The 16,485-nt window shown below is 40.8% G+C and overlaps 1 protein-coding gene across 1 annotated transcript in view; it reads right to left on the bottom strand.

Annotated features, from left to right (window-relative positions):
• Positions 1–16,485, bottom strand: part of luzp2 (leucine zipper protein 2) — a 260,639-nt gene that overhangs the window by 150,239 nt on the left and 93,915 nt on the right. The window contains exons 2-3 of the mRNA XM_056279165.1: positions 7,527–7,644; positions 1,000–1,070 (exon numbers count right to left, since the gene is read on the bottom strand). Coding sequence (XP_056135140.1) covers positions 1,000–1,070; positions 7,527–7,644 — 189 coding nt within the window. The remainder of the gene's footprint in view (positions 1–999; positions 1,071–7,526; positions 7,645–16,485) is intronic.

Here is a 16,485-nt window from a genome sequence, read left to right as displayed (position 1 = left end):
GTTTTGTTAAAAAAAAAAAAAAATCAAAACTGATCAAAAAGCCGTTTTTTAGTCTGACATACCATTATGGTACAGTGTTAAAAGAATATGACAGATGACCGCGGATTGGTGAGCAGGTATTTGTATTGCACTTCATTGCACTTTGATGCATAGGTTTGCATAGGTTACATGAATGTGACTGTTCCTATCCAGGATTCATGTCTGGCTAGTGTGTTGTTTCATTCCACATTTCTACCTTCTATGGCTGGTGCCGCCAATAGATATTTCTCGTGTTGTAGAACACTGTGTAACAAAGTTATTTTCAGAAAGCAATCCAATCATGGTTAAGAGTTGTCAAAAACAAATGATTTTCAATGAATCACCTGTCTGCATCTACTATGATGAAGCCACCTAGTAATGACACTTGACAGGCGTGGAACTCAAAAGCTCCCTTTATAGCACTTTTTTTTATGAATTGCAGCTTTCAAATGCCAGATAGGCAACATTCAGCCAAGCTTCTGCATAATGGTTTTCATTTGGATGACATGTGAGAGCTGTCATGGACTGGTGATTGCCTATTGATTGGCTATCTAGACGTTACATACAGAAGGCTGGACTTCAATCAAGCTAACATTTCAGGGAGGATGAAGATCATAATTTCCCCCTCATCATTAGCAGACTCGTTGCACATAACATTTTTCAGAAAAATCATAACTGTTGAAGCAGTTCAGATATATATATATATATCTTACTGGTATAAACATATAGTTTGGAACACATTAAACTAAGGATGCAGCTTTAATAACAGGAAAACAACCATCGTGTAGTTCAGTCAGATATCTCATTTTGCTTGCAAGGTATGCCAATCCCATTAGCATGCATCAGTAGTTATTTGAATGGGTTGGGAAGTTTTTAGCGGTGTGTAGAAACTATATGGCGAATTACGAAAGTCCAAGGTCTTATCATCTCTACGGTCAGTCAGTGAGTTAGTCAGATAGATATTACAATTCTTCAACTTACCTCTGCTTGTGGCTAAGCTCCAAAATCCTCTGAACATCTTTCTTGGCCACTGAGTCATCATTTTTCAGAGACTAAAAGAGAGTAGAGAGACTTTTTCATTTTAGGATAGAGGTGAATTTTCATGATTGGTCACAGACTCACTCCAAAAAGAGAAGTTATTTAAAGCACTCACAAGAGAAAGGGAACGACAAACATAAACATGTATCAGTGAGCCAAATCTCTAAGTATGTGCACCCTTACTGAATGTCATAATTTCAGAGTTTGATGGTCAACGGTCATCATTCCACTTTTATAAAATATTCAAATTTGCATATTGGCAATGAGTTAAAAATTTCTGAGACAATATCATACAGCCATTATCAAGGTTGTCGGACAATCCAAAGGTTTGGGATACTACTGCATTGAAAAAAACTGATCTGAGTAGAACATTTGAGATGTAAATATGGGGTCTTTAAACTCCACTACGATTGTTACAGGCTACAAATTGACAAAATCCAAAGTATACCCTGGAGTCCCTGTGGTAATTTACGATTAGAAAGAGAGCTCTCAGATACCTACACGTACATCTATGAGAGCAGAATATGTAAGGGAGCAGTCAGCCTTTTTGCGATGGTTCAAAGACGGATTAAGATGGTGTGATGTATTTTATAGTGTTATCCACTAAATCATACTCTGCAGCCAAAGATCAGATTTTGACAGAATTGACTGAAACCATGATTGGGTATTACATTACATTTACATTATATTACAGTCATTTAGCCGATGCTTTTATCCAAAGCACCTTACAATAAGTGCAATTAACGTAGGAAATTGAGAGAACTACTAGTCATCAGAGGTCATAAGTGCATCTTTTCTCTAAACAAGCATCTAAGAGCAAAACCAGTGTTAAAGTAAAAGCGCAAGAAAGTTTTTTTTTATTATGAGTGAATACAATAAGTGCTGAGAGCAAGTAACAGGGTAGTAGTTCTTCAAGAACTACTACCCTGTTACTTGCTCTTATAAATCTCAGACTGATTAATATATTTAGGATTAGTTTGAATACCAGATTAAACCTTGTCAAAACTACTGTAACACAAAATGGTAGCATTCCAAAACTTCTATGCTTTCAGCTTCTCCATAGGTTTGGCCTCTAAATGCTCAGCTGCTACTCTGGAGAGCCTGACTTTGAGCCAGCAGAGACTCCCGGAAGACTCTCAGCATCGTAAAGGACCCCACACTTCCCACACCCACTTCACCCTCCTATCCTCTGGCAGGATGTACCAGAGCATGTGTGCTACCTCCACCAGACTATGCAACAGTTCATTCCTCAGGCTGTGAGGTTCCTCAACAGCCCGAACACTTAGACCTTCCATAAAATGACTTTTTGACCTTCTTACTGTCTCACTGTCCGTGTCTGGTGTGCGTGTGATGTTTAGGTCTGTGAAGTAATTTTTGTTTTTAATGCACTATTTGTTTTCAATATTTATCCATCCATTCATTATCCAAGCTGCTTATCCAAATACGGGTCGCGGGATGCTGGATCCTATCTCAGCAGTCATTGGGCAGCAGGTGGGGAGACACCCTGGAAAGGCCGCCAGGCTATCACAGGGCCACCACATTCACGCTTATATATATATATATATATATATATATCAACACAGATACAGGGAAAAAAAAGTTTTAATACATTGCAGCACAGGCCTGTTTCGTACAGGTCTGTTTCTTGCTCGACACACGAAACAGGCCTGTACTGCATTGTATTAATTTTTTTTTTCTTGTATCTGTATTGATATTCCGCTCCTCATTAGTTGAGCACTTACAACAACATCATTGACGGTTTCGGAAAAAAATGCTATATATATACAGTGCATCCGGAAAGTATTCACACCCCTTCACTTTCCCCACATTTTGTTATGTTACAGCCTTATTCCAAAATGGATTAAATTCCTTTTTTTTCTCATCAACCTACATACAATACCCCATAATGACAAAGCGAAAAAGGTTTTGCAGAAATTTTTGCAAATTTATTAAAAATAAAAAACTGAAATATTGCATGTACATAAGTATTCACACCCTTTACTCAGTACTTGGTTGAGGCACCCTTGGCAGCGATTACAGCCTCAAGTCTTCTTGGATATGAAGCTACACGCTTGGCACACCTATATTTGGGGTATTTCTCCCATTCTTCTCTGCAGATCCTCTCGAGCTCTGTAAGGTTAGATGGGGAGCGTCGCTGCACAAATATTTTCAGGTCTTTCCAGAGATGTTCAATGGGTTTCAAGTCTGGGCTCTGGCTGGGCCACTCAAGGACATTCACAGACTTGTCCCGAAGCCACTCTTTTGTTGTCTTGGCTGTGTGCTTAGGGTCGTTGTTATGTTGAAAGGTAAACCTTTGCCCCAGTCTGAGGTCCTGAGTGCTCTGGAGCAGGTTTTCATCAAGGATCTCTCTGTACTTTGCTCCATTCATCTTTCCCTCGATCCTGACTAGTCTCCCAGTTCCTGCCACTGAAGAACATCCCCACAGCATGGTGCTGCCATCACCATGCTTCACTGTAGGGATGGTATTAGCAAGGTGATGAGAGGTGCGTGGTTTCCTCCAGACGTGACGTTTGGCATTCAGGCCAAAGAGTTCAATCTTGCTTTCATCAGACTAGAGAATCTTGTTTCTCATGGTCTGAGAGTCCTTTAGGTGCTTTCTAGCAAACTCCAAGCGGGCTGTCATGTGCCTTTTACTGAGCAGAGGCTTCCGTCTGGCCACTCTACCATAAAGGCCTGATTGGTGGAGTGCTACAGAGATGGTTGTCCTTCTGGAAAGTTCTCCCATCTCCACAGAGGAACACTGAAGCTCTGTAAGTGTGACCATCGGGTTCTTGGTCACCTCCCTGACCAAGGCCCTTCTCCCCCGTTTGCTCAGTTTGGCTGGGCGGCCAGCTCTAGGAAGAGTCCTGGTGGATCCAAACTTCTTCCATTTACGAATGATGGAGACCACTGTGCTATTCGGGACATTCAAAGCTCTAGAGATTTTTTGTACCCTTCCCCAGATCTGTGCCTCGATACAATCCTGTCTCGGAGGTCCACAGACAATTCCTTTGACTTCATGGCTTGGTTTCTGCTCTGACATGCACTGTCAACAGTGGGACCTTATATAGACAGGTGTGTGCCTTTCCAAATCATGTCCAATCAATTGAATTTACTACGGGTGGACTCCAATCAAGATGTAGAAACATCTCAAGGATGATCAGTGGAAACAGGATGAACCTCAGCTCAATTTTGAGTGTCATAGCAAAGGGTGTGAATACTTACGTACATGCAATATTTCAGTTTTTTATTTTTAATAAATTTGCAAACATTTCTACAAAACCTTTTTCACTTTGTCATTATGGGTTATTGTGTGTAGATTGATGAGAAAAAAAAGAAATTTAATCCATTTTGGAATAAGGCTGTAACATAACAAAATGTGGGGAAAGTGAAGGGGTGTGAATACTTTCCGGATGCACTGTATATATACATATATATAGTAATGTAAAATGTATTTAAAAACTAACAATTTTAATATTTATTGTGTGTTATTTGTTTTTATGTGGCACTGTGGTCCGTGTGAAACATAATCTCATTCCCCTGTATGTATGAGACATGCATATGAGGCAATGACAAATAAAAGCAGTCTAAGACTGCAGCTCAAACTGATAAGGTGCTGAACCCCTCAGCAACAACAGTGCCTTGAAAATCAGACTCTTACTCTCCCCTTGCATCGGCTAAACAAGTGGGCCATTGATGAGGTGCGCCCCTCTATTACAGAGATACACACCCCCTTGCCTCACGCTTTCACCCTGGCTCATTAATTTTTTTCTAACTTTTTGTGTATGGAGAATATACAAAAACAGAAAAAGTCATTAGATTGTCAGTTTTCAGTTTCAGATTCTGACACTTAGATTTTTATTTTCAAAAAAATATGCTGGATAAGCTTGGCTCTGTATGTACAATGGAGATGCTGAAGAAAATTACCTACACAAAAAAACAAAACCACATTACTCCTATTGCAACAAACCCTGGAATCTTTTTTAGCTTTAACCTTTTTCAAGTGTAGGCTATTTTTAATGTCAAGTATAGGTGAAACACTGACATCTTTCAAGGATACCAGCGTCATAAAATAATAATTCAGTTTAAATAGCCTACTATTCATGTGGTACTACCACATGAATAGTAGGCTATTTAGACTGAATTATTATTATTATATGTACAGTTTCTACCACAATGTGGTAGAAACTGTACATATAATAAAACACAAAAAGGATGGATGCCATCTAAAACCTGAAATGTGGCATTAGGTGTGTACACAGATTAGGTCCAACTGGTCCCATAACGCCTGTCCAATCACAAATTAGGGATTAGCCGGATGCCCTCCAAGAGAGGAGATGATAGTTAAATTCATTCTTTTTGTTTTATTATTACACTCTGAAAGCCATTTCTAGATTTCAAAAAAAAAATGTGGATTACATAGTGAAATCAATTTTGTTAATTTATGATTAAATCTATATTAGAGTTATTTAAATCATGTTCTCTCTGAATATACTAAAACCTTAAGGAATACTATGGACAAAATATATGTCATACCTACAAGGGGAACCTGCAGCCTTACACTTATCTATGTACATTCTTGCAGGGATGTCTCATCAAATTATGTAACTCTAAAATGCTTAGACAAAGCTTTCAAAGGCATTTGTGACCCACGTAATGATGTAATATAATTGCCACATTGTAAAATAAGTTTGGAATTGTTGCCAAAAGTCATTGAATTTTAAGCTCTCACAGAGGCCACTTCCACAGATAGAAGCCCAATCGCTCAAAGTTCATTTGCAGGGGGTGGCTGACCTGCATCGAATCAACCAAATTAAATATGACATTTGCTACAGTTTTTTCTTTTCTTTTTTTCCCAAAAGGCTCCCGTGTTCCAAACGTCCGCTCATGTTCCCAAATTGACTTGATCATGATTGAAATGACTTGAGTGTATCACTTTGTAAAAGCTGTTTTGTGGGGTTTTTTTTTTTTGTTTTAGTGGTATTTACTTTAAGAGATTTGCTTCAAAGTGTGCCATACCAAACTCAATCTGAAGCAACTCTGGCAGCCAAGGTACCCACCCTGTTTTTCCCCCCAGAAAGGATCGCCGAAGATAAGTGGGTCTGAAATGTATCATGTGACTGAAATGAACTGAACGTTATCACACTTCAAGAAATCATGCCGTTCTTATTCATTTAGTGCTTTTTTTTAATGTTTCATCTGATCGTTCTGTTTATCAATCAGTCAATCTTTCATTTGTTATCAGCAATAATTAGAGTACTGAATTTAATTTATAATTATTTCTTGTCTCCTTAAAGAGCTGTACTTAATTTAATCTCATCTGACAAGTAAAATGTAATGTAGCTGGCAATGATAAACGTGTGTAAATAATCCTCAATAACCACCCCCCAAGTTATATTTTTAGACACTTTACTGACTTCAAATAAAAGTAACACTGACTGTGCAGATATGATGTCTTTTTTTATCTTTTAGAAAGAAAATATAATGGCACAAACATCCTAAACCATTCCTTCATTTCTACACAGGTATTTGGCCTTTGTGTTAACAAACGTTTCCTTCAGTATCAAGAGATTACATATCTGCCTCAATAGGAGGATCACACTTCTAATAAAGCAGCTCAGTGAAGCAACAGATTTGTTCACATCCTGGAGTAAAACCTCATGGTACGACAATAACTACATCCTTTGGTATCATTGATTCATGTGCCTCACAATCATTCTGACTGCCAATAATCAAGGATTAGGGTTTTGAGACTGGATTTCCACATCTACACTTTTTTTTAATGTTTTCCCCTTTTCCCCAATTGTACTTGGCCAATTACCCCTCTTCTGAACCATCCCGGTCTCTGCTCCACCCCCTCTGCTGAACCAGGGAGGACTGCACACTACTACATGCCTCCTCCAATACATGTGGAGTCACCAGCCACTTCTATTCACCTGACAGTGAGGCATTTAGCCAGGGGGACGTAACACGTGGGAGGATCACGCTATTCCCCCCAGTCCCCCCTCCCCCCACAAACAGGCACCCTGACCAATCAGAGGAGGCGCTAGTGCAGCGCCCAGGACATATACCCACATCCAGCTTCTCACCTGCAGACACAGCCAATTGTGTCTGTAAGGACGCCCGACCAAGCCAGAGGTAACACGGGGATTCAAACGGCGATCCCCGTGTTGGTAGGCAACAGAATAGATCGCTAAACTACCCGGACGCCCCCACATCTACACTTACACATCTACATCACTTATTCACTTCCTGCATCGTATAGCCTTTTAAACATAAACTAGGATCGTCACACACATCCATGTTTAATAAGGATTTGGGTGTACAACAGGAGTGATCTGTGAGAGACTTGTTTTCCCAGCCATTACCGATGGCCTAAAAAAGTGGCTGGAAAAAAAAAATCCTCTCAGGGATCCAGCGGCCCAGTACTCACGGCCGCCCTTTCAAAATCAAAACATGGAGGCTCCAACCTGAAGGTTGCCTTTTATGCTGTCCAGCTCCTTTGATGTCTTCGAGAGTTGATGCAGGATGCTACTTCTTTCACTGAAGACGTCCCTCAGCTTCTTCTCCAGCCCCTCATAGCTTTGTCTGTTGAAAGCAAAAGAGGAGGAGAGAGAGAAACAAGAGCGATGTCACTACTTAATGTCTACCACTAGCTGAGAGAAATCACTCTTTATTGGCACCCTTGGGAGAAAGAGGTGTTTGAAAAGCAGATTAAAAGTCTTGTCATTGGAGCTTAAGGGTGGGGCAACAGGGAGAAAACGAATATCTACTCAACAGTCTTTGGGATGAGAGATTTAACAAAAAACTCTTCAATTCCCTTCAATAACCCAATTTAGAGAGACCTCCTGTTACAAAGAAAGGTCTTTTGACCAGAGGTCTGTCACCGCACTTCTGTTAAATATGCATACTGCCCCTTCGGGGCAGGATGAAAGATTTGACTTTGCGGATTTTGCACATTTGTCAAAAAAATCTGTTTAAATCTGAGCTTGTATTATAATGTTGACACAGGGGCACTTTTGAAAATTATTAGTGATTGTGCCATCATGAATTTAAAAATAAAACAAAAAAAACTACCCTTAATGAATAATGTGTGGTATAATATGTCTGGCAAAAAGGCACATATAAATATACGAACATATAATACTGTGTACTACTAAAAGTGTGGGGGGGGGGGGACCAAGGTTTGCACAAGTGTTGTAAACTTGAACTCTTGCCATCCATCTCATGATCAAAAATTAAAGTTATATGCAGCTGGACTTGCAATACCCGACATCAATGTGAAGACCGAAAAATCTATCTTTCACTTAACACGGCATCCTTGTTTACTGACAGTGAGGGGGGGGGAAATCTTTTGGGAGCTTTTTAAAACCTAGCTTATCTCCCTCTGGTTTTCCTGCTAACTTAATATCGATATCCCCGTCAACAAGCAGCAATCCATAAACCAAGCCTCCCACTGTTAAATCTAAATTAGACAAGTCACTAAAGTGGAACTCTGCTTTTCACTCTCTACGATTCTCTAGTTTTGACACATAATAAACACAAACCAGTCACCATGATCAAGAGACATACCCAGTAAAAGTCAGGAACCAGAATCCATGGATCAAGACGCATTATAATAAGCTCAGCACACAGTAGGAGAGCTTGTTAAAATGAGAATTTACTTTGTTTGCCACAAAAAAAATGCTTTATTGATCAAAATAATTCAAATTTGTATTCTCTCATCTCAATTTGATATCTAACCAGGAATTCCAATTGGCAGAAAGGTTTCCAGCAGCCTCAAGCAAAGTGGAAACAAACTGATGAAGTATGTGAAATAATTCTTAAACAGGCTGCAGCTCCTCTGGTCTGTAGCTCTCTGTAAACTACCATCACATCCTCCATAAGAATATGCTGGTTGAGTACTTTCTACTTGCTAAGTATAAAAAAAAAACTAGCATGCCTTCAGATGGAACACCGTTCTACCATGCATTGTGGATACATGGCTTCATTTCAAACTGGGCCCTCTTCCAAAAAAAGAAACAAAAACATACAGCCCGTGCCATAGATCCCAACAACAGATCATGCACAGTATCACATAAATCATTGATAGAAAATCTGCACCTGGGAAACAAATAGATAACACAGCATATTGAATCCTGCACATGACTTTCCACCATATGGCATTGGCAGGAAATTTATTAGAGGATGGCGTGATGGGGAAAAGGGGGGTTTTGGAAATATCGCCCTCTCTGCCAGCTTATTCATTATCCAATGGAATATGCCCATTGGCAGCTGTGAAATGAGTAAGACTCGTAATTTAAGGCCCACTGACACAGATACAGCTATACCGCAAGGCACCGAGATAACAGTAGAAAGTTTAGAGCATTTTATTTCTAGCCAGGCCAATATGAATTGGCCATCACTGCCAAAAATGGCACCTGTTGCATAAATACACCATGACCTCCTGTTCTGGCAACCTCCTCCCCAACAAATATCCTCTCTTTGGATGGCAGAGACGTGTGCTAATGACCTGAAAGTCTGACAAACAGGTTTATGATCTAAAATGGCATTAGACTCATGTCCATAAAGGCACTGCAATCAGATAATAGAATCATTCATTTCAGATGTATTACTTCCTTGAAATCCATCTCAGACCATCCTTATAAAACTCATCAAACTCCTTGCAGTGAGGAAGACATCTGATCCATTTACGGCATCCGATTATTGAGGACAAACATTTCTCCAGCCTTGGCTTTGCAGCAGGTATCTGAATTATACGAGACTGACCCTGCAGTGTAATAGAGAAGTGCTGAGGCTAAAGGAAAAAGAAAAAAAAAAAAACACTGACAACTACAGTCAACAGACAAGCAATGGTTCAATAAAGGAAGGCAAAGCTATGGCATCCTTCCTAACAGAGATCTGCTAGTCTGGGGTCCATTGTTAACAGCTCTGGCTTGAAAACACTAATAAACACAAGAAAACAATGAAGTATTAGTTTCTAAAGTATAACCAGCAGACAGTTTTCATTATAACAACTGTGTTTTTATGGTCACTGTTTTGTTGCTTGTTTCTGGCATAAAAGTGTCATTTTGGAGGCCATGGTCAGCTCCACAAATCAAATGTGATTTATTAAAAGGAGTGTTAAACATAGTCTGACTTAGTCTGCAATGAAGGCACCAGAAATAACAAGTGAATTATGAACTACTGTGTTTTGAAGCAGCAGCTGATTTCAGTTTTCCTTATCTCCCTGCAGGAACTCATTGATTCTATATCCTACATGCATCCAACCAGCCGCTCGTTAGATATTTTGCCAATAATGTTCTCGAATGAGACTCTGTGTGTCATAGTCCCCAGTCTACTATCGGTTGTAAATAACTTCCTCAAATCTGGCTGTGTACCGAAATAATTTGATTGCTTACCTTGGTTCAGCCCATCCTCAGGACATTTGGATGAGATCTCTCACTGCCTCAATACTATCAGCCAATTTCAAAATTACTACCTATTTCTTAAATTACTCAAAATGTTGCTGCTAAACTACTAGTCGTTGAGCGAAATAATATCTTTGACAGTTTCAAGCGTGGCTTTTGCCAACATCAGTAACAGTCCTCTTCAGAACAGAAACAACCCTCTTCACAGTCCCTAATGACAAACTGTTAGCTGCAGACAAGGGAAAGTGTTCAATACTTGTGATTGCAGATGTACTTAAGTGCTGCTTTTTACGAACTCAATCACTCCAGTTAGACTGGTGGGCTTAAAACACTGGTTCTGTCTATATGGCTCTGCTTTTGACTGGTTTACCTAAAACTTGGCCAAGAAAGTTGATCATGTTTCTTCCTCCACACCTCTGATCTGATGGCTGCCCCCAGTGTCATCCCTTGGTCCAATCTTATTCTCTCTGTATATGCTTCCCCTGCGGCATATTATTTGTAATTTTGGTACTGTATCTTATCATGGCTATGTTGGTGTCACTTAGCGTTATTTATCAGTTAAACAGAATGCCATGGACAAAAGACCTTGGTCCCAAGGATGTGGGAAGTGGGGGTGCCGAGGCTGCAGCACCTATATTATATTATTAACTACAACGATGCACACATTTGAAAAGTTTGACAAATTGTACTTTTTTTTCTGAGATATTTTGGGCATAGTGTTGGCCTTTGTGTGTTTGTGGCAGGATGGAGTTTTTAATCTTTACTCATTTTCAAAATCTGTTTAGCCTGGGCGTCCAGGTAGCGTAGTGGTCTAATCCATTGCCTACCAACACTAGGATCTCCGGTTAGAATCCGTGTTACCTCCAGCTTGGTCGGGCGTCCCCACAGACAAAATTGCCAATTGGGGCAAATTTGTAATTTGTGATATTGGCTATACAAATAAAACTGACTTGACTTGACAACTGGCTGTGTCTGCAGGTGAGAAGCCAGATGTGAGTATGTGTCCTGGTCGCTGCACTAGTGCCTCCTCTGGCCAGTTGAAGCGATAGTTTGGGGGGGGGATATCGTGATCTCCCAGGCGCTACGTCCCGCTGGTGAAACTCCTCACTGCCAGGTGAAAAGAAGGGACTAGCCACTCCACATGTATCGGAGGAGCCATGCGGTAGTCTGCAGACCTCCCTGGCTCAGCAGAAGGGGTGGAGCAGCGACCAGAACAGCTCGGAAGAGTGGGGTAATTGGCCGGATACGATTGAGGGGAAGAAGGGGGGGGATTTTATTCAGCCTATTGCATTTGTCTTTACCATATGTGGTTGAGGTTAGTATGTACAGTTGCAAGATTGAAGAGTTTTTCCAAGAGCCCCATCGAGGCTTTCTCAAGTTTTGTTTAAAATTTCAGATTTCAGGGCAGCACCAAAATGATCATTTATACAGGTAATGCAGCTGAATTGGGGCCCACAACAGCTTAAGGTCCGCACAAACGGACCCTTCCTTATCTCGCCACTATCGTATCAAACATCTCAATAGTTATTCAATCTCAATAGGCTGTATCTCATTATCAATAACACCATCTGTATTTTAGTCATTATTTTGTCAATACACATTCATTTAAGGGTGAATGCTATGGCTAATAACTCATGAGGAAGATATAATTTACCCAGTCTATCCAGCTCATGGGGAAACATGAAATTCGTAGAGCACTTAGCATGACATCATTCTATGCATTTTTTTTAGATACTTTATCCCCGTAGGGAAATTACGCTGTGCATTTAACCCATTCTAGCTGCGTAACTAGGAGCAGTGGGTAGCCGCCATGCAGCACCCAGGGACCAACTCCAGTTCTTCTTGCCAGGCCTTGGTCAGGGGCACAGACAGGAGTACTAACCCTAACATGCAGGTCTTTTTTTTTTATTATTAAGTTTATTTCTGATTTTTCCCCTTTTCTCCCAATTTAGTGGCCAATCGCTCCCTATTCCAGTTCAAACACCCACCCTCGTACTGCATGTGTTCGCTAACTGCATCTCTCCGGCCGGCAGTCTCGAAGGAGTCGCCTCGCCACTTTCGTGACAAGGTGACTCCCAGCCGAACCACTGCTTTTTCCGACACACACAGAGACGCATTCATGTGACAAACACAAGCCAACTCCGCCTCCCTCCCGAAGACAGCACTGTCAATTATTGCTCCTTCATCGAATCCGGCCATAGTTGGATCTAATGAGACCGAGGCGCGCACCCCAGTCCCCAGTGGGCAACTGCATCGACACAAAGCCGATGCTTAGACCGCTATACCACCGTGGACCAACATGCATGTCTTTTTGATGGTGGGGGAAACTGGAGCACCCGGAGAAAACCCACCGCAAACACAGGCAGAACATGCAAACTCCACACAGAGGATGACCTGGGATGACCCCCAAGGTTGGACAATCCCAGGGTTCGAACCCAGGACCTTCTTGCTGTGAGGTGACAGTGCTAACCACTGGGCCACCGTGCCGCCCAATGCACAGACAGTTTCAGCACCACCAACTCAAAATGCCTTCCAGCATCTTTACTTGATCCCCTTTGGCCAAACATCAAGTCAACAACTACAAGCAATGTGTGGCCTTGGACTCTTAACCTTAAATTTGACACACACGTCAAATCTATGACTCAGAACTTCTTATTTTACTTAAGAAGCATAACTAAAATCTGACCAGCTGTTTCTGTTAATGATCTGGGGGGAAAAAAAATAATGCTTTTGACTCCTCTTGCTTCCACCGCTGCAATGCTCTATTTACTTGCTTTAGCCACTCCACCAGTTAGGTTGCAATTAGTCTGAAATAATGCTGCAAGGCTACTTGAACACTATTTGAATACCTCATATCACCCCTGTTGTGTTTTCTCTGCACTGAGTGCCACTCAGTTTTAGATTCACTTCAAGACTGTGTTAATCACCAACCAGTTTTATAGGGGCTCAGCAGATCAGAGATGTAAGATGGTGGCTGACCTTGTAAAGCCTTGTTGGTGATTAACACAATCTTGAAATCCTCTAACCAGAATTAAAACAACAGGCAACAATGTTTTTCTGACAACTGAGGAATAGCCTGCCATCCCGTGTATGCTGTCTGGTTTAATAAGCTCCTCAAAACATGTCTTTTTAAGTTAGCTTTCCACTTATGAACTGGTCTTTGCCTTTTACAATTTTATAGTTTTCCTCTTGGCTGATATTGTCATTCTACCTTTGTTTGTCTCTTTTATGTCTAGTTTGTTCCTGTCCATAGATGTACAATATGTAAGCATTTTACTGTCTTTTACAATTGTTTCTGAAAAGCACTTTGCAACTCCTGTTTGAAAAGTTCAGCATAAAAAAGATTTATTTAGATACTCTTCTGGAAATCTAAACCACTGAATTGGATCTACATTTTTGTCATCTCTCTTTAAACGACTAAAGTGATATGCTCACTGATTCGAACACCTTCAGTGGCATTAGACTTGCATTGGTTTTTATTTGGGCGGCATGGTGGTGCAGTGGTTAGCGCGGTCGCCTCACAGCAAGAAGGTCCTGGGTTCTATCACCGGGGTTGTCCAACCTTGGGGGTCATTACGGGGCATCCTCTGTGTGGAGTTTGAATGTTCTCCCCGTATCTGCGTGGGTTTCCTCCCACAGTCCAAAGACATGTAGGTCAGGTGAATTGGCCATACTAAATTGTCCCTAGGTGTGTGTGTGTCTGCCGTGTGATGGACTGGCGACTGGGATAGGCTCCAGCATCCCCGCGACCCCGATTGGGATAAGCAGCTTGGGTAATGGATGAATGGATGGTTTTTATTTGGTCTGGACACCACCGCAAGTGCCTTGCTACACCAAAGCTGGGTCCCCTTCCCAGCCATTTCCCTGGTGATAGTCTGACTTGCACTGACCCCAGCCCCATTCCCACCAGCCTCAAATTTCATCAGTGGCCACGAACAATGGGTAATGACATCCATACACCTTTCTGTTTGATACAACAGCAAGTGCATAACTGTGATTTTTAACCATAAAAACATGGAGATCAATGTTATGGGCATACGGACATTATTTGCTGTTTGATACATGTGCCACCTCTTTATACAACACATTTTTACTTCTCAACATCCACAGAAATACAGAGAAAGGACAGACTGCTCCCACCAGTATTATTTGGTAATTGAGGTAGTAATTCACCTTGGAGGAAGGCAGAGTTGGAGAGACATGGAAAAGAGGGTTCTGTTTGCATTGATTCCAGACAAGTCGGTACTCGTTTATTTCCAGTGGGGAAAGTCTTAACCACTAAACAACGTCCATGCACATGCTTGGTAAGTTTAAAGCTGTTATCTGGGTGTTAAACTGTGCACTGAGGATACTTTAATTAAAATAATTGCTTTGCGACTCCACCATGTTTTGCTTTCGCCATTTCATTCTTCTTCTCTCTTTCCCCTTCCAATTCTTTCTCAAACTCCCCCAAACTTTTCCTGAAGTAATCTAGTGCAATGCAATAAACAGTTAGAGGATTTTTTTTTGTTTTTTTGTTTGTTTGTTTCTTTCTTTTATGCCTGGTGCCAAATGTCCCACCAATGTCCTTGCAACTTAATAAGAATAAAGAAAGAAATCCAAAAGGCCAAAGGTCTAACCTGGAAGGGTAACAGCCAGCTCATCTCACTTTACTTTAGTTCCATAAAGAGCATTTCACTAAATGGCCATTAGGGGATGTTGGGTTTCTCTAATGGTTATAGACAGGATTTAAAAAAATTTAAAAAAATAGATACAGACATCACATCATAGAAAACATCAGTTTTTTTTCCTAAAAACCACTTCATATCAACTACAAATACAAACACAAATACAAGCAAAACTACCAACTACATATGAAGCTAATCTAACGTTTCATCAGTCATTCAGATAACCTAAGACTATGACTGGCAGACTACTATGACCACTAATCATTTTGCATTTTTCAACACGATGCTTTTTGCTTGAGCTAGTGAAGGGGACATTTACCTCTTCAATGAGCAATCTAGGTGAGCTATGTAGCAAGCTAGTGAGCTTTTCCTGCGACAGTGACACACTGTGCCCCCTGCGCTCACGCACCACACGCCAGCTACATCAGCCTCTCCTGGCAGCAGGACAAAAGGGCTGCATGCATGCTGACAGTCTGTGCCGTAAACCTCTCTGGTGATGACAATCACCAATCTCAAGATGTTATTTAATTATTTTTTTTTTCTCTCATCTGAATTGAGGGTCTGAGGACAGACAGTGTTGTCCATTATTGTTTCCTGCATCTACCTGCGTATCAGTGTGTAAATGTAAAGCCTTCTGAGGCTGTAACTGTGATTTAGGGCAGTAAAAATAAAACCGACTTGACATTCAATTTAAAGGAGAGACACGGAGGCATAAGGATGTTTGCTTGTGTATAGTAAGACAGAATAAAACGAACTGAAAGCAGATAAAAATTTCATTTGTAATCAGTGATTTCCAAGGCAGGGGTTTAAAAAAAGATTGAAGAGGTCACAATAAATCGAAGCAAATGCAAGAAAAAAAAACATTTGAAAAGGTAAGAGAATGTATTAGCCTATTCAATGTTGATAAGATAAGTGATGTATCTGATTGCTGAGGGAACATAACCAATGAATATTTGACAAAGCAACAGCTGGAAAGCCAACAGCTGAAGTTATTTTTTAAGAGCCGTGGTGTCACCGAACCGAGTATATAAAAGGAGTTTATTTGTCGTCATGCAGATTATGGTTTATGTGGTACTTCCAATTTCAGGCTGGATTGATTATGCCATTAGGAGGTTGCAAATAAATAGTTACGGAAAGGAGGGCTGCCCAAGGCCTGTTGGCGAATTAATACATTCCTCTAGCAGAGCATGACCACCATCCAACACCTGCGACAAAAATCAATCAGTCATGTTTACCAACTTCTGTCTTGTATAAACACTGCAGACAGCAGCGGATATTAATTGTACGTATGTCAGGGGATATCTGATGTTAAATCTTCTTAATTTGTCCAGTAGGGGAAAACGATTTTAAAA

The sequence above is a fragment of the Lampris incognitus genome, chromosome 4 (genome assembly GCF_029633865.1).
Source record: "Lampris incognitus isolate fLamInc1 chromosome 4, fLamInc1.hap2, whole genome shotgun sequence".
Taxonomy (NCBI): Eukaryota; Metazoa; Chordata; class Actinopteri; order Lampriformes; family Lampridae; genus Lampris; species Lampris incognitus.
The sequence above is the reverse complement of the archived record's forward strand: the minus strand, read 5'-3'. Positions and strand labels throughout refer to the sequence as shown.